This window comes from Sinohyriopsis cumingii, chromosome 7 (genome assembly GCF_028554795.1).
Source record: "Sinohyriopsis cumingii isolate HCF-2022 chromosome 7, ASM2855479v2, whole genome shotgun sequence".
In the NCBI taxonomy this organism is placed as follows: Eukaryota; Metazoa; Mollusca; class Bivalvia; order Unionida; family Unionidae; genus Sinohyriopsis; species Sinohyriopsis cumingii.
In genome coordinates, this window is record NC_142967.1 from 60,564,420 (window position 1) to 60,589,851 (window position 25,432).

General features: G+C 32.9%; 1 protein-coding gene across 1 annotated transcript in view; it reads left to right on the forward strand.

Moving 5' to 3' along the window:
• Positions 1-25,432, forward strand: part of LOC149795354 (protein mono-ADP-ribosyltransferase PARP14-like) — a 137,511-nt gene that overhangs the window by 104,255 nt on the left and 7,824 nt on the right. The window contains exons 22-24 of the mRNA XM_089963782.1: positions 3,506-3,917; positions 7,200-7,381; positions 18,223-18,406. Coding sequence (XP_089819908.1) covers positions 3,506-3,917; positions 7,200-7,381; positions 18,223-18,406 — 778 coding nt within the window. The remainder of the gene's footprint in view (positions 1-3,505; positions 3,918-7,199; positions 7,382-18,222; positions 18,407-25,432) is intronic.

The following is a 25,432-nucleotide window of genomic DNA, read 5'->3' on the forward strand; positions in this document are numbered from 1 at the left end:
ATGTCTTTAACAATATTTATAAACCTATTCTTCTGATTTAATAATTATGTACACAATTATTCTAAGATCCACTTTCAAGTCGTAAAATATTGTTCAGATTTTATTGTTCTTTCAATGATTTTAAACATGAATTCATTTTCATGTTTAATAATAATAATAAATAATTAAAACCATCTCTTTTCTAAATCCAACTAATGTTAATAGGTGAGTTTGCTTTGCTCTATTCCAAATGGGTATAGATAAATAATTTGTATCATTAAAATGTACATGTACTATATTCTTGTAATTCACCTCCAAAGAATTAAAATTGATTTGTACAAAGATAAAATTAGAACAACAACAGTAATAAGAGATTATTATTATCATGATTATTATTATGATTATTATCATATATCTATAAGATTAAACAATGCATAGAAGCAGAAACACTCAGTCCAATTTCCATGACATTGTTTCGAATTATTTTTAAAAAAATCCCTCTCCTACAACACACACAAGCTATCAATGAGATAAAGATGAAAATCGTCGCCATTTAAGCTGCCGACCCTAGCACTTTTTCCTCAGATTATGGGGTGGGGTGGGGTGGGGTGGGGTGGGGTGGTCTCATCAACATATATCAAAAGGAGGCTTTAACAAAGCACTGATATTAGCGGTATTATTAAGTCAAGCAAGGTCAAGAAGCAGAATTCACTTACAAATGCATTTGAAGAAAAGAAATAAATTGGAGAAGCTATTGAAATTCAGAGATACCTCCTCCACAGATAAACTTGCCATGTATTTGCAGTTGGCAAACTATTTGTGTCCAAAGAAAATATAGAGGGAAGAGTTCATCCTCAGGTGGAAGAATTTAGGTGTATAAATTAAAATCTTTATCAAATACAAGTACACTAACACAAGCTTGTGTTTTTTACTTGATCATTTACCACTCACAATTTAGCTACAATTTAACTAATGACATACCTTTTTACTGGATCACTGAAAGGATAGATGTGGCTTTGCAAAGTTTAAATGAGGATGCTAGTTGTTCCTGGGGAAGGGAATGGTGCCACCTCCCCCAGGCTTTTATGGGTTCAATTAAAGGAACCCTGATAGTTTGGCCTCAATCTGTGGGTCCATAAAGGTCCCTTACAGTTGAATGGTTGGCTGTCATTAGTGGGAAGGAGAGCTGGGGAACGGTCGTGGTTGCTTCACATTACATTTCATGAATACTTGAATTGTATATGAACTAATTACAAATAAAAAAGATTTACACCATTTTAAACTCAAAGTGAAAACATTGTTCAAATTTATGTCATCAATAACTTTGAAGGTCATTTTTCATGTTATTTAAACATCAGAAGCCAACTTTCTTTGTAAAGTTTAATATTTTTAAAATCCCCAGATGAATTATATGTGTTTCAGAGATGGAATCAGTGTTGTACAAGCAGAGTACAACCCCTTTTTGTTGTCAGAAAACAGAATCAAATGTTTGGTGTATTCTTTCCAAATCATTTTGAAAGGGATTAAACTTCCATGTAACAGTGCTATTATCAGCTGTCATATTCAAAATGATAATTAAAAATAGTGACATGCCAATCATCCATGCAATTTTTTCAGAATCAGTTGTATATTTATAATTATTATTCTCGTAATTAATGTGACAAATAAACAGTGTCATACAATTTTTCAGAAAACATTTTTACATTAATAATGTAATAGTTTATTATCCTTCTAAACTGGTACTTTAAATTATTATTCCTGTAACTATCACACAGACACAAATTTTAAGAAAGATGTCATGTGACCCTTTAGGCATTGAAGACTTTACTTTAGAATCAGTTGTTAGGAAAAATATTATAATATTTGTCCTGTGTGGATACAGGGCATTAGAACTGGGACCACTGTGTTACACTAAGATGATTGCATGAAGTGATCAAAAGTGTAGGAATGCTAAGAAAAATTCTAACTGGGGGATTATATATAGGTTTTGGTTTTTTATCTCATATTTTTATCTCCATGTAAATAAGATGTGAAACCAAAATCTGTGATCCTGTTTGGCACCATGATGCCTGAACTGAGATAGTACACAGTAAAACCCATATCAATGAATCAACATTAATTAATTCAATTTTTTTAATTAAAATCCTAGACTTGTTAGCTGTTTTGGTAATGACAAACATGATTCATTTTAATAAGCTGTAAAAATACATTCTGAATAAATATAGAGAAATCTCTAAGTGTACAGTTAAAACAGACCAAGTCCATTTCCTAGCTAAAAAACTTCTATGTCTACATTTCCAAGCCATGTCCAAGCAAAAAATGACTAAGTTCTTATTTCCAAGGTTTTTCCAAGCCAAAAATAAACTAAGTTCTCATGTCCATGGCTTTGTCCAAGGTATTTCTGAGGTTTTTTAATGTATGAGATAATGTTTGAGGTTTGCTTATAAAACCTTGGACAAAATATCAGCATTGTCTGAGGTTTCCCAGGTTTTCCTAGGAAAACCATGGATAAACCTTGGACGTCCAAAGTTTTAGGTCAAAATTCCAAGTATAACCTCGGAAAATGTACAGCCGGGCAGTGTGCATTCCAGTTTCAACATTTCCGGTACTCTTTTGAGTCATAAATAGGTATACCCTTCCAGGTTTCTAAACAAAATATTTTACAAAATAAAAATGATCATTATAAAGCATGCCAGTATAATATAATATTACATAATATAATATAATATAACATAATATGATATAATATAATATAATATAATATAATATAATATAATGTAATATAATATAATATAATATAATATAATATAATATAATATAATATGATATGTATCACCTTTACCTATTATAATATAATCCATTATAATGTAATATACTATAATAGAACATAATGTTCTATACTATACTGTACTGTACTGTACTGTACTGTACTGTACCGTACCATACGGTACCGTACCATACCATACCAGACCAGACCAGACCATACCATACCATACCATACCAAACTATACCATACCATACCATACTATACCATACCAAACCATACCATACCATACCAAACCATACCATACCATACCATACCATACCATACTATACCATACCATACCATACCATACCAAACCATACCATGCCATACCATACTGTATTGTTTTCTGCAAGGGTTTCTGAGCAAAACTTGGAATCTTGTATTATTACTAAGTCTCCTATATCCATGCAAATATTTGCAAAATAGAACCTAATAGCAGTCATATTTATAATACCCTGCAGAAATATACTCAAAATGACTTGAAAAATGCCTGATTTGTACAGGAATTTCTGTATCTAACTTAATATGCTATAAATTATACTTTTGAAAAAATTGACTTTCATCTACCTGCTCCAAATAACTAATTGGTTATGTTGTTATGGTACCATTTTTAATTTCACTGTATTTTTTTTCTTCAGAAAACTGGATGAGTATACCTTTTAGACTATGCTGAAATACAATGACTTGGCCAGCTATTTTGATATAATTCATATTTTTCAGCTTAAGGAGTTCTTTAAAACAGAAGAACTTGTTGAATGTGAGTTCATACAGGAGAAGAAACAAGTTTTGATTAGAGGAACTAAGCAGAATGTGTCTAGGGCACAAAATGAGTTCCAGAAGAAGTTAAGAGACAAAGCAAGAAAAGAGAGTGAAAAGGAGGAAGCTGAGCAATTGTATCAAATAGTCCAATGGAATTATGAGGAAGTAACACAGGATGAGACAAAATTAACACCATTCGATAAAATGACCAATCTTAGAATGGAGGAAGCCTTCAAGAATCATGATGAATTCCTTGATCTACCAGACCCCAGCAACAGCATCATCTTTGTCATCGATTTCAAAAACTATCTTGTATATGTCAAAGATCATGAAGAGGATAGTGTCAAGATAGTCAGGAAAGACATTCTGAAAGGTAATTATTAGTCACTGAAATGTGGAATCCAAATAGTAATGTTTTGCATTGTTAGCTACATAATCATATAGTAATTGACACATTTTCTTGTGACTAGCCTTACTTGGTCTTCCACTGTTTTAATTCTTTAAAACTAAAGCTACTTCTGGTACACGTACTCTTTAAATGGTGAAGATTGAGATTTTATCTTTATTTTTGCACCCTTTTTCCTAAAAACATTTGTTGTCAATTTTTATTTTGAATTATATTTATATAACATATCCATTTAAAATGTGAACGCCTATATCCTTTAAGATGTGAACTCCTTACCATTATGTTGATGTGTCCTGTACAATATGGTCTTTTCTTGTTTAGTAACCAGCACTGTATGACTACCAACAAGATTAGTAATCAGAATTAAAATATTTCTTTTGGATAATCAGTATTAAATGACCTCCAATGAGGTAAATAATCATGATTGAGAATTTTCATTGCTGATGTTTTGTCAACACTAATACAGGATTTTTTTGATCCAATTTGTTAGCTTGGTATATCTCGATGAGTTTTATAACCAGCTCTCATGACCTAGAGATCAAGGTCAGATACGACTTTTTTATAGTTGTGGGATTATGGTTTTGGTAATTATCTTACAAAGTAACAAAAATAAGAAAGACATTATGTGAAGTTTGTGAATGATTAGGTAAAATTTACAATTCAATAAATGTAAAATCAGGATCATTTAGTTATTATAATTCCAATCATACTGGGTCCCCAATGGCTGAGTGGTCTAAGGTGCTTACCTTCACAGATCACTGTGATCTTACCTGCAATCTGTGTGGGTTCAAGTCTCAAGCTTGGTCAACATGGGTATGTGAGAAAGCTTGCCAGTAGCTCCTGTGGGTCAGTAGTTTTCCCAGGTGCTTCCCCACCAAATATACTGGCCACCATGTATAGCCTATTGTGTTGTGAAAAATGGCATTAAACTTGTGACAGTAACAACAGCAACTACAATCTTTCCCCTCTCTGTCATTAAATCAATCCATCAACAAATTTGATTTTTGCAGCACATAGTTTTCTATCATTACCATCTTCATATGATGCAGATATGTTTTGACCCTAATTTGCTAGCCAAGGGATGCTGATCAACTTTGTCCATCATTGATGTGGAACTAAGTGTATCAATAACTCTTTGCTAGCTAAGGTGATCTAACCTGAATAGATTCACAACACAGGTGTTGAAGAGTGTGACATTGTACCCTGATGAAGAGGGTGACATTGAATAGATTCATACCACAGGTGTTGAAGCAGGTGACAAGATTGTTTTGTTGAATAAATGTCCTATTCATTTTTGTAGTATTTATTTTTCTTGCTTTCTATGTATATTAGCATTTTGAAACAAATGTTACATCCATTTTTAGTAAGATCCACCAGCTAATATGTCATATGACCATGATGTTGCACAACAACTGATTAAAGCACTGTTGAAACAAAAATGCAATAATTTTTTGACATAGAATTGCTCATACTTAGGCCTGCCATATAGTTTATTTGGCTGATAGGTGATTGCTGGAGTGCAGAAAGGGCTGTGTATTTGCAGTTTGAACTTCTAATCATATATTTTATCTTGCATTGCAAATTTTGACCTGAAGTCAGAGGAGATGGGGACATCTTGTTATGTTTATTTATGATGAATCTGATATAGACAATTTAGCTTGACCTTAAGTATACTGGAAACTGATTGAGACCTGAAAGAAGCCCCCAGAATTTACCAATGTGGTAAAAAATTCCAGGGCAGTATAATATTGCAGTTTACAGCTGAAAAAGCAGGCCATTCATTGCAATTGGAAGTATCTTGTAATAAGCTTATAAATGTAACTACTCCTACACATATGACTGGCTCCTGTCCAGACCTTGAATCTAGTTGTATTTGAATAAAATCTTTAATAGGTTTAGCACAGTCTGCAATATGCAATATTTGTTTCAAAATCAAAAGTCCAAATTAATAATTATGGTTGCAATTAGGGATTCTCTGTACCTTTTAAAGACAATGAAGACAGGAACAAGTTTGATTTTCTGTTATTAAACTGTGTTTGTGAATTTATCTAAAGAATATCTTGAATGAAAATAATAAAGTCACTGTCACCTTGTATTCAAGATCAGTGGACTATAATAATGGCTTGTTATTACAACAATTTGAATAAATTTATCAGTGCATTTTAGGCATATTTGGCATGTGGACAAATTTTGACTGGGATGACTTACACTAGACTTTTGAACATGTTATATTCGTGATAATAGATCTGACCAAGCTTGATATTTTTTATCTGTGACGTTCATCTGAATATATCTGGGATAATGTAAATATTTTGCAACTGAAAAAAGAGAGGAAAATAAAACTTCTTATCGATTCTAACAAATGATTCTGAGCCAGTCCCTTTGGGAATTCTTGCTGCACGTTTCAGTCAATAATATTAGTTCTTATTCCATTCTGGTGCATGGAAATTCAGAAAGAACTAATGATATGTTTGTAGTACACTAGTTTAGTGGTTCATGAAGCATTCTTCACCAAGTTACTATTTCAATGAGCTTCAGTGGTGGTTGTATGGCAGGTGTCCCCATGGACACTTAAGTAAACAGCTTACAAACTATAACCCCAAAGTTGATATTAGATTGGTTAAAGAAAGAAAACCTGTCCCTATAAGTGGAATAATGTGCTAATTTTTATCAGTTTTGGGTCAGCAGTTCAACTGTACAAGTTTTGTTAGTGAACTTAATATTTTCATGAAGCATCATCCCATTAATTCCATCCCATTAACATCATTAACATTAATCCCCTTCCATTAATCCCATCCCATTATAGTCCTTAACATTAATCTCATCCCATCAATATCATTAACATTAATCATCTTCCATTAATCCCATCCCATTAACATCATTAACATTAATCCTGTCCCATTAACATCATCCCATGAATCTGTAATTAGGAAAAACATTCATCCCATGAATCTATAATTAGGACAAACATTTATCACATGAATCTGTAATTAGAAGAAACATTCCATGAGTCTGTAATGAGGAAAAACATTCATCCCATGAATCTGTAATTAGAAACATTCCATGAGTCTGTAATTAGGAGAAACATGCATCCCATTAATCTGTAACTAGGAGTATCTTCTGAAAAATATTGGAAACTGAGAAAAAAAATCACATGAATTCCTAGTCAGTGATGTGAAAAGAATTGTTATCAGTAATATGGCTTTATTTTTTCCCTAATGGTATAACTATATTTCTATTGTTTTCCAGCAAGACTTGATGCTTTACCCATGAACTGGAGCACAATGCAAGACAAGGAGAATCTTAAACGTGTAAATGTGTTGAATCCGAGTCCAGAGTACCAGCAGCTGGAGAGTATTTTCCTCAAAGAAGCAAAAACTGGACCATTTTCCAATAGAGTTCCCAATGTGCAGAACATAAAAGTAGTAAGGGTATGTATGTATGTATGTATGTATCATGACACAGAAATGTGGCATCATGTCCCACCCAGTCACAATATCCTGAACCAGGCCAACCAATCCCAGCATTAATCTCTTAATGCTGAGTGCCAAGTGAGGCAGTTGCTAGTACCATTTTTATGAGTATTTGGTATGACTTGGCCAGTGTTTGAACCTGCCACCTTTTTCATATGAGGCGATCAACACTCTAACCACTTAGGCTGAATATGAATCTGTAATTAGGACAAACATATATATATATATATATATATATATATATATATATATATATATATATATATATATATATATATATATATATATATATATATATATATATATTAATTAGGTTCAAACAAAACTGCTCCAGTGGCCTAGTGGTTAGAGCATCTGCCTCGACAGATGCAGTAGGTCATGGGTTCAATCCCCAGCCGAGTCATACCAAAGACTTACAAAAATGGTACTAACAGCTACCTCACTTGGCACCCAGCATTAAGAGGTTAGTGTTAGGATTGGTCGGCCTGGTGTCAGGATAATGTTACTGGGTGGGACATCATGCTACATGTCTGCGGCATGATGCCTCAGTGCTGGACAACACTGTAAACTGCCACACTGCAGGCATCATAGCGATATGACTGAAAAATTGTTAAAGCTATGTTTACAAAAATCCAAATCACACATTTGTTCAACAAAAAAAAACTTATTAGCATCCACTTTCCATGCAACAACATATAGCAAGAAGAAATACATTTAAGTTGAATTTACTTTTTACATTTTATACATCTGATTTTGGAAAAGAAACCAATTGTATTTCATTAAGACTACGGAATGGTAAATTTTATATGAGAACAATATTATATCCTGAATTATGATCATTATCATTTGAAAAATGCTTACGTGATAGTTGTAAATCTTAAGCTATTAATTAGCAGCTGTAAATATTTCTTTGTCTGACACTTAATGAAAGGTGATTCTTACAGCAACATTTTAATCTTTTGTCTTTGCAAACATGATCCTTTTGAAATGATCTGAATGGAGAAATTATGAACAGTGTGCTGAATTTGTCTCATGAATTTAGAATACACAGAGAAAGCAATGCTGCAACTTCTTTGCCTTTCTGTATGTCATGAATTTAGAAGGAATAGAGAAACATTAGTTTCTCAGAATATCATGAATCTGGAACACATGGAGAAAAACAATGCTGCAACTTTGTCTTTCTGACTATCTTCTGCATCTTCATGAATATCTTGAATTTACAATATATAGAGAAAAGTGACATTGTTACTTCTTTGTCTTCCTGAATATTATTAATCCAGTGTCACTTTATTCTGTTCTTGATCACTGACCAAGTTTAACCTATATTAGACTCTCCATTTGTACTTGTTATGTATATTTGATTTAATTATATCTGATTTAATATATATTTATTTCAATTTACATGATATTGTAATGTAAATTTATTCACTAGAGATGATACTTTTTCTAGAAAATAGTTTGACCTTGACTGTTAGTTTATAAAAACCAGGTGTTGATCCTGACCTTGTTTCAGAATTTGTAGCAACTTTCATAAACAAGTTCTATTTTATTTTAAAATGATTGGTTGTTTCCAAGGTCATGATGGGACTTTGTCTTTAAGATATGAACAATGATTGGTTTTCATCAGGGTCACAGTGGGTAAATTGATCTGTAACAAGTATTTGCTTCTATAAACTTCCAGAAGATGATCACATGACCCTTTTTTACGTTTTAGAAAGCCCATATAACCCATGTTTTGGAGAATTAATCTCAGTAGAAGTTGGGCTGTTAAACTGTTAGTTGTATGTTATGCAGTTTGGAGTGATTTCAAATTACTTGGTTTGGAATTTTTTTAATTACTTGGATTCAAAAGGATTAATTCTGTTATTTTTCTGAAAAATATGTGTGCTCATGTAATATTGTGGAACAAGGACAGTTTTTTATATAGCTATCAGAAAACAGAGTGATAACTCTATTTCTACAAGGAACTGTAGACTTCTACAGATTGCAGCATACATTGTCTTCCATCTTTCCTTTTTCGTCGGAATTCATACATGAAATCAGTAGAAAATTTTGTTATTAGGACTTCTTTAATTTTATTCTCGGATTATTTTTGGATCATTTTTGGATTTGATTCTATAAATACTTATGTTTATATCTTTTTAATTTTACAGAATTTGTCCAGGGAAATAAATTATTGTATTTTTAAAAGCTTGTTGTTTTCGCTCTTTCTTGTGTTACTATTTATTCAAGCCTAAACAAGTGACATAAGAGTACTCCATTTACTTGGAATACTCATACTCATAGTACTCCATTTATTTGGAATACTCATATTTGTTGATTGTTAACAATATATGACTGCATCTTTCCATGGTCCTAATTTCAACACATTTTCCCAGAGAATAAGGCGCTAGAAGTTACCTGCTTTATTCAGTTATTTATTGTTTTGCAAGCCACTGTGCAAAATGAAGCAAGTCAAGATTTGTCAGTTATATAATTTATTTAATAGGACATAGGCTAATGACACCTTTTAGAGTTAGAGGAGGTTGAGTGGGTATTGATGTACAGGCATATACATTACATGTATTTGCAAATTCTTGGTTGAATTCTTCAGTTAACTCAGGCATATTTTGCACTGAATATACAGTGTCCTAGACTCTCTGTGTATATGGAATAACTCATGTCTAGTTTTTTTTTTTTAAAAACACATTATTTTGTCTCTTCCCATGAACCTTTAAGCACATTGGATTAGAGAATATGACATAACAGGCAAATTGTAATTTGCTTTATTCATTTATCTGCCTATGTAAGTTGCTCTGTAAACTGTCAATATTTGGTACGTTATATAACTGAATTAATAAGGTACCTGCCCACGACACCTTTTGGAGTGAGTTTCATAGAACTTACCCCCTGCAGATTGTATACAAACTGTATAACTGGATTAAGGAAACTTGATGAGGGGAAGTATTTTGACAAATACACTCTCATCACACTAGTAGTTCACCCTGACCCTTAAATCATGTTGCTCTAACATGGGTTCAGTTTCGTGCTTCAAGTTTATTTCTCAACCTCACTTTATGTTAGAAATGTCAGATTGGATGACTGTATGTATATCTATTTGTTAATACGATATTAGCTTTATTGTGCCAAGGAAACTGGAGTTAGGTTACTTAAAGTAACATTTGCCAAGGACTCACAAGGCAGCTAACCAGGAGTGTATTTTTGTGAATTAAGGAATGTAATTTGCTTTATTTACACTTCATCATTATTAATTTTATGTGTGTGTATGTGTGTGTGTGTGTGTGTGGTTTATCTTCAGGGTTCAAGGCCACAGCTCAATATTTCCCTATTCATCACACTTTCCCTTACTCTCCATAACTTTAAAGCCATTGGAGATTACAGGATTAATCTTGGTAGTCTTGTATATTATCTCAAGAAGGTGTGCTTCATAAATCGTTAATGTCAAGGTTATAGCTCAATATTTTACCATTTCATTTTCATATTGCTCATGACCTTCAAACTGTTTTTGATTAAATGATAAAACATGTTATTCTTATTCATCATCAAAATAAGGTGTGTTTCATGGTGTAATGAAGCTCCTATCTTCAGGGTCAAGGTCAAGGCTCAATAGTTGCAGTTTTCCATCACACTTTCCTTTCTGCTGTATAACATTTGAGATTAATTGATAAAACTTTGTTTCCTCATACATCATTGACAAGAGGCATGTTATGTGCCACAATATGGTTTTATCTTTGTTTACTCATACATCATTGACAAGAGGCATGTTATGTGCCACAATATGGTTTTATCTTTAAGGTCAAGAACATGGCTCAATATGTCACTTTTCCATCACTTGTCATTAAGTTTTATAACTTTATAGCTGTTTGCAATTCAGGTAGGTAACTGTATATGTATGTATACATCATCATTAGATGTTAAGTATGTGCCATGTTAATTTTTCTATCACAAAACTTGGCATATCTCTTATATAAAAGATGTAATATAAACCACCTTGGCCATGGCTCATTATTTTAAGTTTTAAATCTTACTATCTTTTGCACTAATAACTTCACAATTGTTTGAGATTAAATTTGCCACTTTGATATATATATATATATATATATATATATATATATATATATATATATATATATATATATATATATATATATATAGAGAGAGAGAGAGAGAGAGAGAGAGAGAGAGAGAGAGAGAGAGAATTACAAATATACAACAAATAGGTTGGAAAGTGCTATCCCAAGATTCTGTGAGTGTGTGTATGATTTGGATTTTAAACGAAGCTTTAACATATTTTCAGTCATATTTCTATGACGTCTGCAGTGTGACAGTGTATAGTTATGTCTAGCACTGGGGCATCATGCCACAGACATGTAGCATGATGTCCCACCCAGTCCCATTATCCTGAAACCAGACACACACACACACACACACACACACACACACACACATACATACCCATATGGTTCAAAAGTTGCACATCAGCACAATATTGGCAATATTGTGCTGATTAAATGTATGTTTTAGCATGGCACTGTGATAGACTTGCATGGGGTTAGAGAGCTTGCTGATATAAGGGGGGTTAATTTGCATAATGTCTTCTTTGATGAATACGTGTCTGATGAGGTTCTTATTCTGAAATGCATTAGTATTTTCATGATTTGGACTGATAAAATATCATATGTGAACTTTGTAACTTTACAAACACAATATTTTCACATTCTGCATATGTGTACAGTACTGGACTATCAAGGATCATCTGTATCATCTAGGCTATTTCTGGAACTGAATAGGTAACAGGACTTATCAGACACACTGCTCACAAGTTTTATATTGATTACAATCTGTGTGTACTCAATAGGTCACAATTAAAAAACAAAATGTCTGAGTTTGATAATACTAACCTAGACATATCTGAAATGCCTCATCAGATGAAGGAAGTTATTGGCTTGGGTTGCTTAGGTATTTTATGGCACTGCAACATTAGTATACCATTTAGTGCTGAGGTCATTTGAGTATAGTCCCTTGACCAGCGACACACCACAGAAACCAACCCAGGTTGATCCAGTGGTAGGATTCAACAGAAACTCACATTCTCTTCCACAATTCATATATTTTTTTCCAACAATGGATTTATTGACTTCAGAAAAGTGCAACCTATACTATGTTAGATCCATCTATTGATTATTTTTCAAAAGCATTGTTTACAGACTTAAAATTGTATAAAGATACAAAAGAACCTATTTTCACAAGGCAGGTAGCTGTTGATTGTAAATGTCCACATGGAATTGCATGAGTATCATTAGGATGTCTACAGATTTTATTCAACACATAACTAGTTGAGATCAATGTCACGTGGAAACTAGTTGAGATCAGTGTCACATGGAAACTAGTTGAGATCAATGTCACATGGAAACCTTCATCCACCAGAGCCAAGAACAGAGAAATTCAAGAAAAACTTCCAATACTATGGTAGAGTTCTATGGAACAAACTTCCACTGCATGTAAATTCAGCAGAATATATTACAGCATTTAAGTAGAGATATCATGAGTATGTATGTGTTAAGAATAAATTATAATTTAGTATATATAATACTCAAGACATGTTAAAATAAATAGTAATTATCTTTTGTATGATGCAGATTGTTATACATTTCTTAAGAGAGCTTCAAGGCAGAATAGTCCTTGAGCAAATGAGTCAATCTTTATAAATAATACATTATTATTATTATTATTATTATTATTGAACCTTCACCCTTTTCGTCATGTGTCCAGCATGCTCACCAGTGAACCACCATGGCTTCTTTCTCCATTAGTTGCCTCTAACTGCATGTTGTAAGGCATAACAGGCCAATACTACATTCCTGCACCAACATAAGGTTGAAAGAAATGAATCTAACATTTGGGGATAAAGTAAGATGGAATGATTGGAAAACATGAGTGAATATAATATGAAAGATTGATTTGAAAAACATCACAATGATAGATACAATAATTTAACAAAATAATGAATGAAATGAAGCATCATATTGAAAAACTTGGGTTGGAGAAAGTGGGCAGTTAAGAAAATGATCTGAAAGAGGTGCATATGATAAACGAAGAAAGTTGTGGACAAACAGACCAAAGAAATAGCGGACCTCAAGAAAGAGCTACAGGGAAGTCAAATTGCCAAAGATGCTTGTGTGAGAGCAGTGTAAATGTCTACTACAAAATAAGACAAATTTGAACTTCCAAGGAATGAGAGAAGATAAACATGAAGATCTCATTGACAAAATGTGCAGAATTGTTAGGAGGTCAACATTAATTGGTACTTGTCCCGTACTATACTATACACCATATTACTTTAAACAACATTTTTGTAAATGCCAATTAACAGTGATATAAAAATTTCAGATACTGCATATATTCCACCACTTTTAAAAACCTTTTTAAGGAAACTATGGATGCAGTGTTGTATGGCACCTAAGTACAAAAATGGCTATGAAATTACCAACAAGTGGTAAAGCTTGAGAAATGCAAAATGAATTACACAAACATTTAGGAAGGCAAACTATTCCAAATAATTGTAAACATTAGTACAAAAGATAAAATATAAGATGTAGACATGTTAAAATTCTGTAAAGTAACAGGTAAAGGTAAAACATATCAAATCCTTAAAATACATTTACTATTAAAATTTGTTGTATATTAAACCACATTCTCTAAATAAATACAAGAATTTCTCAGTTGCTACATCCTTGTACCATTTCTTTTATAAGTTTACATCAAGTTACTTTCATCTGTCTCACTGGATGAAAATTGTCGCACTCGATAAGAATGTGATCCACTATGAGTGGACAGTTGCATAGTCAAGGTCAAGGTCATGGTCATGGTCCACTCCTTGGGAGGAATTCATGAGTCAGGTATATGTGTCTGATACATGTCTGGCATAATACCATCTCATCTCTCTGATTTGTTTGACACTAACCATGACACTCTCCAGTAGTAGGCTTGAGTTTGTTTGTGGCAATTTCATTCCACATAATTTGCCAAGTATAAAGACAAACATGCTGATTTATAAAATATATGATGTAAGTTTATGGAATCTTTCACTTAGAGATGGACAACTGCAGGGCAGTTAAGGTCACTTTATATGCCCTTTCATTACCCTTTGCACCAGTGTAACTAGACAGCAAACAGTAAAGAATACTTTTCTCAGATTGTATGAGAACACCTTGTTACAGTGTATGGTGGCCATTAAAGTCACCAAGCAAAACAAAAGACACCAAAAACTGTTGAGTATGATTGTAAAAATAATTAATTTTAGTGCCTGGAGGGGGATATATTGAACAAAGTGAGATAGTTTTATGTAACAACACACAAACAGCCTCTAAATTATTATTGAGATGAATTTGGTTGTGAGGAGCTTTATTATGTGTGATGATGGACACTCCTATCATAGCCATTCTTGAAAAGCTGCTGTTCATTGTGAAGTTTTTAAGACTGACTAATTGATAGTGTTCATTTAAAAGGGGTTTATGAAGACAAACAGCTAAGTAGAAGACTTCTTTCATCAATATTTGCCATTCATCCTCATCAATCCCATTGTTTTATGGTTTAAAATATAAACATAAATGTGGTGAAAGTATGGGACTTTTGTGATCGTTCCCTATGTGATATCAAGGAGTTCCCTAGTATCCATAGTTTCTAAGTACTTAAACTTACTAAAGAGCTTCATAGGTTTATGAGATCCTTCAGGAAATCTAGTAGATTCATTAATCCTCTCCTTGTTTGGTTTAGAGCATGTATTACCACTCAGTGCCAGAGGTCTTTGTCTTTTTGGTGGACTGGATTTCACAGATGTTTTAATAATTTTCTGTGGCTCATTGATTTTACGTCAATTGAGGTCATTGGGTAGCTGATATTTTCTTTGGTTGGATTTAGGCATTTTTTGTTTTGTTTGCAGCCTTAGATGACCTAGATTCTATATTGTCATGCTGATTATTTGACTTGTTTACTTTACTTTCATTATTGGGATCTGCTGGCATGCATTTTATTGGCATCATTGACTTAATTTGGTTTGACGTTGTGGCCATGTAATATGTCTGGAAACAAACATCATTTATCAATTGTTTCTTCTTCACTTCAGCTGCCAGCTTTGTTAAGGAGATCTGTGGCCTCCACAAATTTTGTAGCCTCAAGAAAGCTGCTGCCATTCTTCTGTTTCACATGTTTGATCTTCTTTTAACATTTCCCCCTAAGATATTCACTGGCAATTCACACAAGATATTTTCTCCAAGCAGCTCAGTATCTCGTAACCCTTTTGCCCACATGTGTGACAGACTTGTTTCCTCTTGCAGCCAACTTTATGGTGGTCATGTTTCTGACAGTTGTTGCACTGAAAAAGATTAGGAATGAAAGGATGGACAGGGATGATCAAAAGCCATCTTTGATTAATATAGGCAAAGTGGCACAGTAAAATATCAGTATGAAAGTGGTTGTGGGAATCGACCTTGGAACATGGAATGTTGATTTATTTCACCTGTGTGACATTCAAAGAGTTGAGATTTTAAAGCAACCCAGCATTGTTACAGACATCCAAATCTCCAGGCCAAAGAAAATAATTTTCTGAGTTGAAAGATTTGTGTCGAAATACCTTCAAAGTTTTATCACAAAACTGTTGTGAGCAAAGTGTATTTTTAGAGTGAGCTTTGTAGCTACACTACATGTTGTTGGCCCAAACTGTTTTTCTCTAGTAATGTCTTGGCTCCTCAGCAGAACCCTTTAAATGTTTTGGCTATCACAAACGGTGAAAGCTTGGTTAGTTTTTGGTTCTCATCATTGGATTCATTGATGAGAAATCTTCATCAATGTTCATGACACAGGTGAGTTTATTCATCTGAATCACTTGTTGAAATATTCCTGGTCCTGCAGAGACCATGTCTCATGCTAATGGTTGAAGTTTTTATTGGTTTTCTCAGAATGTCACTTTTGCTAATTTGACACCTGCTTTGGAGTTCAACAAGGAGACAAGGATACTTATAATGCTCATTTATTGATTTTCAAGCAAAGTTAAAACTAAACTAAACTCAATTGACCCTTGCCACCTGATTCAGAGGCCATGTCCTTTGTAAGGTTTGGTGAACAACACCATGTTCATTAATCACATTGCTCAGTTTTAAAGTGTATGCAGAACTTTTCAACTGAATTGCTGACGCTTAAACCCTGAAGTTTGGCATGATTAGCAAACTGGTCCCTTCTGGTCATGCATTGAACTGAAGTTGAGGCCAAATAAGTGTCTTGCAATGGAGCAGCAGCCATTAACTTCTACACTGCTTAACTACTGGGATCCTCTCATCCAACATTATGGGACCCAACCCAAAGCAAATTGGTTTCCTACACTAAGTTCACTCTTATGAGTTTTGTGAGGTTGCATCAGATCTACTCTACCACCTCAAATTTGAAGAAGGATCACCTTTTTTAAGAAAACATATGATGTTGAAATATTTGTTAATGATATCAAATAAATAATAGCCTTCCTTAAAATGCAAGTGGGAAAATTAATTGGGATTTATGGATATTGTAAAAGTAAAAACATTCTTTTGAGTATATGTATAATTTATGTTTGGTACTGTATATCCACAAATTTTCTGAGGCTTCAGATTAGATTTTTTTCTGAATTTTGTTTAAAATATATTTGAGAATAACTCTGGTATCTTTAAAACTAAGGTGTTTATTCTATAACATAGATTCTCAATACCTTACACACTCTTTTGGTTTTAACCCTTGAAGAAATATTTTTTTTTATATAGAAATATTGGATTTGACAAAAGCATACTTGAATATAAAGTTATCCTGTACAAAACACTCTATATTTAGTTGCCAAATAGACACAGCATTTATGTTTTCATCATTTTAAAATTTGTAAAACTTTAATTGATGATGCAAAATAGTATTCCTTCTATAACATTTTATGTGGGATAAGTTCTACAAAATATTTAGCACTTTTGTTTCAGATGCTATTTAGTGTAGCTATATTATGTTTTCAGTACATTTCTTTCAAACAGCATCCCCCTATATGCCTGTAGAAAAAAAAACATTTTTAACAATGTATGCTTTTTATGTATTTTGTTTGTATATGACACATTATTTTGTGCCATATATCTTTCTATATTGTGTAGCTGGCATGGGGTGGTTTCAGACCCATAATTAGCATATGATTGGGATGAAAATATAAACTGAAATATAGCATGTTAGTTTCTAAAATTTTAAAGATAACAAAACTTAATATAAAAAGCTGAATAAGAAGGGTTCCAACATTTCACTGTGAGGATCATCTTTGTCTGAATTTATTTTCTGCATGATAATGTTTGCAGTGACCGAGCTATGTAATTGATAACACTCACTATCTCTCAACTTTATTGGCCCATTGCTTGCCAGTTATTGAAGGATAGACCATTGTATCAAAATATTGCAAGATTATTTTGGCCTAGTTAAAAAGAATTATTATTGCATTGAGTTCTTTATGATATAACTCCAATAAATAAACTTGAGTAAAATATTTCTTTGAAGATGGAGAATGCCTTATTTTCATCTAACTTTCATATTATGTTCATTTTCTGTTAGATATTATTGAAATTTAACAAGTGCTTTAGAAAGTAATTCAAGATGTATGCTTCATAACTCTTTTATTAATCATTATTAAGTAGGACTTAAGAAAAATGGAAAACCTTTGCTTGTCCTTTAGATTTAATAGAGACACATTTATCAAGTTTTATGTCAGCAATTTTTTCCAACATACAACAGAGAATTTCTTGTTTCAGATTGAACGCATTCAGAACAAGACATTATACCAGCAGTATTCAGCAAAAAGGAAGTTAATGGAAACTAGATACAAAGACAATCCTAATGTGACAATAGAGCAAAAAGTCTGGCATGCAACAGTGTCTGATAGCATAGACGGTATTTGCACCCATGGTTTTAATCGCAGCTATTGTGGTAAAAATGGTAAGCAAGAGTCAGTTAATTTAGCTTGCTTGATTTATTGATTATTCATTCAGATGAGTATCCATGTAAAGTTTTCTAACCATGGAACAATAATTTTGTGTACTGGTGCAAACAAAGGTCAATTTTGCACTTAATCAATGTACATGTAATGCATTATATTCATAGCATAATATTGTTATGACTCCATGGTATTAAACTAAGTAACAGAAAAAGTGAAAACCAACAAGTTTTGTAAAATTTAACAAATAATTTATTCCCTAGAATACAACATGAAAATTAAAAAGAACCTACAGTATTTTTTAATTAAATCCCAAATTGTACTCAATTTTTTGTATCACAATTCCAAATGCATGAAGTTCAAACTGAATTCCAGTGGTGTTCCCAATAATTTTCAATATTGAATGTTTTGATGTTCCTGTGGTCTTGCATGTGAAAATGTGCAACTGGCCTGTAATGTGCTAATTATAATGTGTAATGTGGCCTGTAATGTGCTGATGTGCTAAAAATCTTTTGCTGTATCACAATAATATAATTGAAAATACCCTTTACTGAATTCACTGTGATTCCCAATTACTGATTTAGTCCAAGAAGTATTAATGAACACTTTGTAATTCCAGTGAATAATATAAATAAATAAATCCACCTAACTAAGACTGAGTCTGCTTTGGATGTTAAAGTAGGAATGAGTAATTTTTCAAGTAAAGAACCTTGATTTAAAAAGCTAAGAAACAGTAATAGAGTCAGGATGTTGGTCAATCTCCTTTCTGAAACATTCAAAGTTGTAAACAAGCATAGAAATTTCCAAGTGAAAAACTTAATGTCCTAGACTTGGATTAAAGTAAACATGTTTACCTCTATTAATAATGATCTGAATGTTTAATCTATAATTGTTGAGCAAAGGTCAGTTACAAAATACAGATATGCATACCATATAATCATTAGGAAAACCAACGGACAATACAAATTAAATATACATAACAATATTTACACAGTACACATCTGGTACAGCATTGATATTTCTTAAATTCTTATTCTGTAATTACCATGATTATAACATAAGGTATTAATTTATTTTTGTTATTTTGAAAAAAACATACAAATGTGTAATTTCTAAAACTGGAAATATACAGTAAAATTAATTTTTGTCATAAATGTTATAAATTAATAATATACTAAGTCCAAATGCAATAATTTCATGTCACAAACATATTTTGTCAGTTATTACTTTATCACAGTCCACATTCTATGTTCTAAACTCCTTTAAAGTGTTGAATAAATAGTTATATGATTTGAAAAAATGTAATTGACACTTTGATCCTATAAAACATCTCAATTAGAATTATTTATCAACCTGATCTTATAAAAAGATTAATTAAATGCTATTCCCAGTTTAATTTCTTAAGCCCAGATGTACTTTAGAGAACTTAGTTGGATCAAATACACAAAGCAGTAAACTGATCGCTTCATTTTCATTATAACTGTAAACCTAAAGAATAAACTTAAGACTAGTGGCAAAAAAACACAAAGTGAGCAGCAAAGCACTGGCCCAATTGATAATGCCAGCTCAGAAGTGAATGAATGAGTCAAATGAAATTATTCCAGAATTCTTAAGGGATCTGAGGATCTTGTCAACCTCTACAGTAATACTAGAAGCTTATAAAGTATGGAAACTGGAGAGCCCTTTCACATCGCACCAGAGAAACTATCCAAAAGTCCATACTTCCACCAATTTCAGAAATATTTCTGCCACAATAATGGATTGGAATTAGCATAGGGCTGAAGGCAAATATTGAAGAAATAACTCATCTACTTCAGGAACTTGATCCAACAGCTGTCTACCTTCAGTGGCACACTTACAAAACATGACTGAGTTAATCTAAACTAATTTATAACTGACAAGATTGTTTTAAGAAACACTGAATTCCATTTGGGGCTGCAAATATATCAATAAGAAAAGAATGAAAATATAAGTTTTTGTTTTAATATGCTGTCTTTGCCTTTGTAATGTGCATATATTCTGCCATAGAATTATACCTGTCCTTAGGTCCATCCCTTTATTTGACTTCCCTTGGGAAATTGGTGAATTCTTCTGTTGTAGTGGTCACATTCCAACATAATGTACTTAAGAAGTAATACTCTAATACTTTCACAAATCGATCAGGCTTTGATAAATAAATCACATTATAGATTGTAACACTTCAGTTCATCTGTGAATCAAATCTGACAGCTGATCAAAGTAGAAAATAAGGTATATCCATTACTCTTATTCACAAAAGTACTCAAGGTATAAGGTATATCCAGTACTCTCATTCACAAAAGTACTCAAGGTATAAGGTATATCCAGTAAGAGTATTCACCAAAGTACTCCAGGTATAAGATATATCCAGTACTCTTATTCACAAAAGTACTCAAGTTATAAGGTATATCCAGTACTCTTATTAACAAAAGTACTCAAGGTATAAGGTATATCCAATACTCATATTCACCAAAGTACTCCAGATACAAGATGTATCCAGTACTCTTATTCACAAAAGTACTCAAGGTATAAGGTATATCCAGTACTCTTATTCACAAAACTACTCCAGGTATAATGTATGTCCAGTACTCTTATTCACAAAAGTACTCCAGGTGTAAGGTATATCCAGTACTTTTATTCACAAAACTACTCCAGGTATAAGGTATATCCAGTACTCTTATTCACAAAAGTACTCCAAAACACTGCTTTGGGATACAACACCAAAAACCTTTGACAATTCTTAGCCATATCAACAAAACATAGTTTTATGATAAAAGCAAAGATGCCATCAGGGAACCAAAATGTCCTTAGCTACTTAAGTGCCAATCAAGCGACTAAAAAGCTGAATGAATATCATATATACTGAGATTCGTATTGTGATACAATTAGAGAGAACAAAAGGAAGGCATGAAAATAATGTGTCTCTAGGTCAAGTTGTATCTCTGCTATTAAATTAGTATGAAATATTGTGAGGAAAATGATTTGCAAAAGTTAAAGCAGCTGCATCAGACACTTAAATAAATCTGATGAGTTTGTGATTACTTTAGCAGAAAGTAAATTGACCAACATATTCTCAAAACTCCTCACCAGACAACCATTCTGAAAACTTGCACCATGTTTGAAACCTGAAAAGATAATTTTCCTTTAAAAATCAAACATGTTAATGGTGCAGATTACAACAGACCTTTCACTCTCAATTATCACCTTATTTAAATCAAACTGTCTCATTTGTATACCATCAGACTGTCCTCCAGTCCTTCCTACATATGATGTCATCCATTGGCCCCAATACCATAACCTATATACACAGAAGTCAAACTGCATTCCACCTTTTTGGCATACAAATTGGTTATCAGGTAGAAGCAACAAAATTAAATTTGCCAATAATCCAAAATTCTCTGTTTCAAAATTACCTTGGTTATAAAAAATAACATTTGATCATAGCCAGTTAAAAAGTCCTCAACCAAACATCTCATTTTTCTGAGTAAATTCAATGAAATGAAAGCCTCCAATTGTGGCCATTCATGCTTGTGTACAGATGGCTCCAAAGATGGAGATGAAGTTTCATCTGCTATTGCAACACCATACAGTACCATCTCCAGTAAGCTACTGGACAATTCCTTCATATTTACCATAACCATACTGAAATCTTTGAAGTCACTGCCTAGACCTCTGAAAACAATAAATTTCATCATCTCTTCAGAAAGCTTCAAAAAGCATTAAATTTGACTAACTATTAATTTCCCAAATCTCAATGAGACATGATTTGCTCATACTATCAGGAAGAAGCATTCTGTATGGTCTGCTGTCTTGACATATTGTTATTAATGGCATTGTACCCAAGCATACATCACCAATCAAAACCCACAGCAGAGTATCAGTAATGGCTGCTTATATGTCAAGTCCAACAAACAGCAACATATACTCTGGTCTGCCGCTACATAACTCAGCAGATCAGGATCTAAGCTGTTTGTTCTACTGATTACTCAAAAAACTAAAGAGACCCAAATCTGGCTGTGCATTATGCTATAGCATATCCTGATCTGTGATATTTGCTGTTCTACTTGATTTATAGGCAATTATTATAGCTCTAAGCATCATTATCTTTAATTGTCTATACATGTTGTAGTGAATTCTGAACGTATGCCTTTCTCATCAGTCTCTTTTGATGACTTAGAGCTTATATATGCTGGCTGCATTTTGGTTGACATAAATCATGCAAGTCATGGGTCTTGCATCTTGTGCATACAGGTATTGACTAGCAGTGTACTTGTGCTTGTACAGCACTCCTCCCCATGTATCTTTTGCACCTTAATGGCACTAGACATCCAAGTCCTGTGTAGTAAACAAGTGTCAAGTGACCAAAACTGCAATTTTCGAAGAATTAATAAATGCTAGTCAGATAAGGGTGGGATTGAGACTATGTTTAGTAATCATATATAAAATATAGAGTTGGGAATTTATAATCATATATATGGGTTGTAGCATACAGAGAAACAGCAATTTTATAGCCTGTACATTTTAATAAAAGGTTACAATGGGGTGAACTACTCAACCCAGTCAGACCTTCAGGCAGTTTCCAATCCAACTTCTGGTTTGTTGGCCATTGAAAGAGCTCAATAAACATGATGACAAGTTGGCTCAATAATGCAAGGATTAATTTAAGACAAAATTCACATGCAACACATTGTATAACAAGGCACACAACTTTATGCAGAACATCATGTTCAATAACTTTACAAAATGCACACCAAATTGTCTGATATGTTACATATATTTATGTGCACATAAGCAACTTACAAAAGAAAATTGAAATTACACAACTAATATCAAGTACAAAATGTAATATGCACAAATGTTTTAAAGTACACAAATTTTCACACAGGGTGCACACAGTATTAAAGCTTGCATGCCAGATACATACAGATCATGTTATCTAACATGAAATAATACAAGATTCTCATAAACAGTATATGCATCATTAAAACACACACATCCAATGCCTTGATAGAGTCTTCATTTAAAACATTTGCATGATGAAACATGCTAATAATGTCACATAAAATGCACTTACAATTATTAGCATGCACAATTAATATACACACTTAAAACTTACATATCTTTTTGAAATGTTGTTGGAAAATTAAAACTTGTTAATGCAAGTCATCCACAGTGCATATAATATACAGTAGTTTATTCCGGAAAGCAGCAAGGCGGAGAAATTAAGGTAGGTTCATTTGTTTGGAGTTTCACTGTGGAAGGAGTAAGATTGGTTTAGTTATACAGTCTGGCAATATGCTGAGCTATGCAATTCAAAGTATAATTAGGATTAGATTTAGTAAAAGGGGACATGTATGTTGAATTAAGAAAAAGTACTAATCAGGGCTTAACAGGAACATAATTGTGTATCTTTGGAAGGATTTTTGGCAGAAATTTCTGAAGCCAGGCTTATCACAGAAATTTCTGAAGCCAGGCTTATCAGGAGAACTTTCTGAAGTAAGATTAGTTGAGAATTTTAGTTCAGAATGATGTATGGTAAATAAGACTTGGCACCAAGAATTGAAGAGTATCTAGTATCACTACCATTCAAGAGTATCTCTCTAGCATTATTACTATTCAAGAGTATCTAGTATCACTACCATTCAAGAGTATCTCTCTAGTATTATTACAATTCAAGACTATCTAGTATTATTACAATTCAAAAGTATCTAACATTATTACAATTCAAGTGTATCTAGCATTATTACAATTCAAGAGCATATATTATTACTGTTCAAGAATGTCAAGCATTGCTACTATTCAAGAGTATCTAGGATTATTACAATTCATGAGTATCAAGCATTGATACTATTAAAGAGTATTGTGTATTGTAGCTACAGCATTGATCTCAAAGGCTGCACATAAAATTAAACTGTTAAACTGCTGTCAATGGAATGGCAATATAAACAATCTGTATTCCTTTCTGCCTTTGCAACATAAATTTAACAAACTATTAATATCCCATTTTATTACAGAAACATAGTCTACTCATGCAATCAGGAAAGGTATTATGTATTGTTTGCTATGTAATCACACTGGTATTCTCTGTGTTGTGCAGGAGTGTATGTCACAGATGCAATATGCAATGTGGGAATGTGAGAAAGCTTGCCAGCAGCTTCTCATGGGATGGTGGTTCTTTCTGGGCTTTTCCCTGGTTCTTCCTTCACCATTTATACTGGCTGCCATGTATAGCCTATCTTGTGCTGAAAAATGTTTAAAACCCTACAATAAAAACAACAAGACAGGGTACTGTATATACTAAATTATCAGTCAGGTTTTATGGCAAATATCATTACATGTTATACCAGCGCATAATGTGGCAGATCAGGATCTGTGCTGTTTGTTCTACTGATTACCCCTTACAAATTGTATGGATGCAGATCTGCCAGAACATTGTGATTGATGGCAGATTGGGATATGTGTTGTTTGTTCTACTGATTACCCCTTACAAATTGTATGGATGCAGATCTGCCAGAACATTATGTGATTGATGGGTAAATTAGAGGTTGATATGCCAGCTGCATTTGATTGATGGAATCATGCAAGTCATTCACTGTGGAACTTGTGTGCAGGTATTGGCTGGTGAACACTTCACTGCTATGTACTGTACGACACACACCTTAATGGTAATGAAAATGTAGATGAAATCAGCCAAGGTCATACTTAATACAGTCACCCATTTGTGAATTGAAGATTCCTTATTCCAAATATTATAGAAATCAGAAATTTGCCATATACTTAATACATGTATGTGGAATGAAGCCTGTACCTAATATGTAAAATGAAGCCTGTACCTAATATGTGGAATGAAGGCTGTACCTAAGATGTGGAATGAAAACTCCACTTACTGTGTGGAATGAAAACTCCACCTAATATGTGGAATGAAGACTCCACCTAATATATAGAATGAAGACTGTACCTAATATGTGGAATGAAGACTGTACCTAATTTGTGGAATGAAGACTGTACTT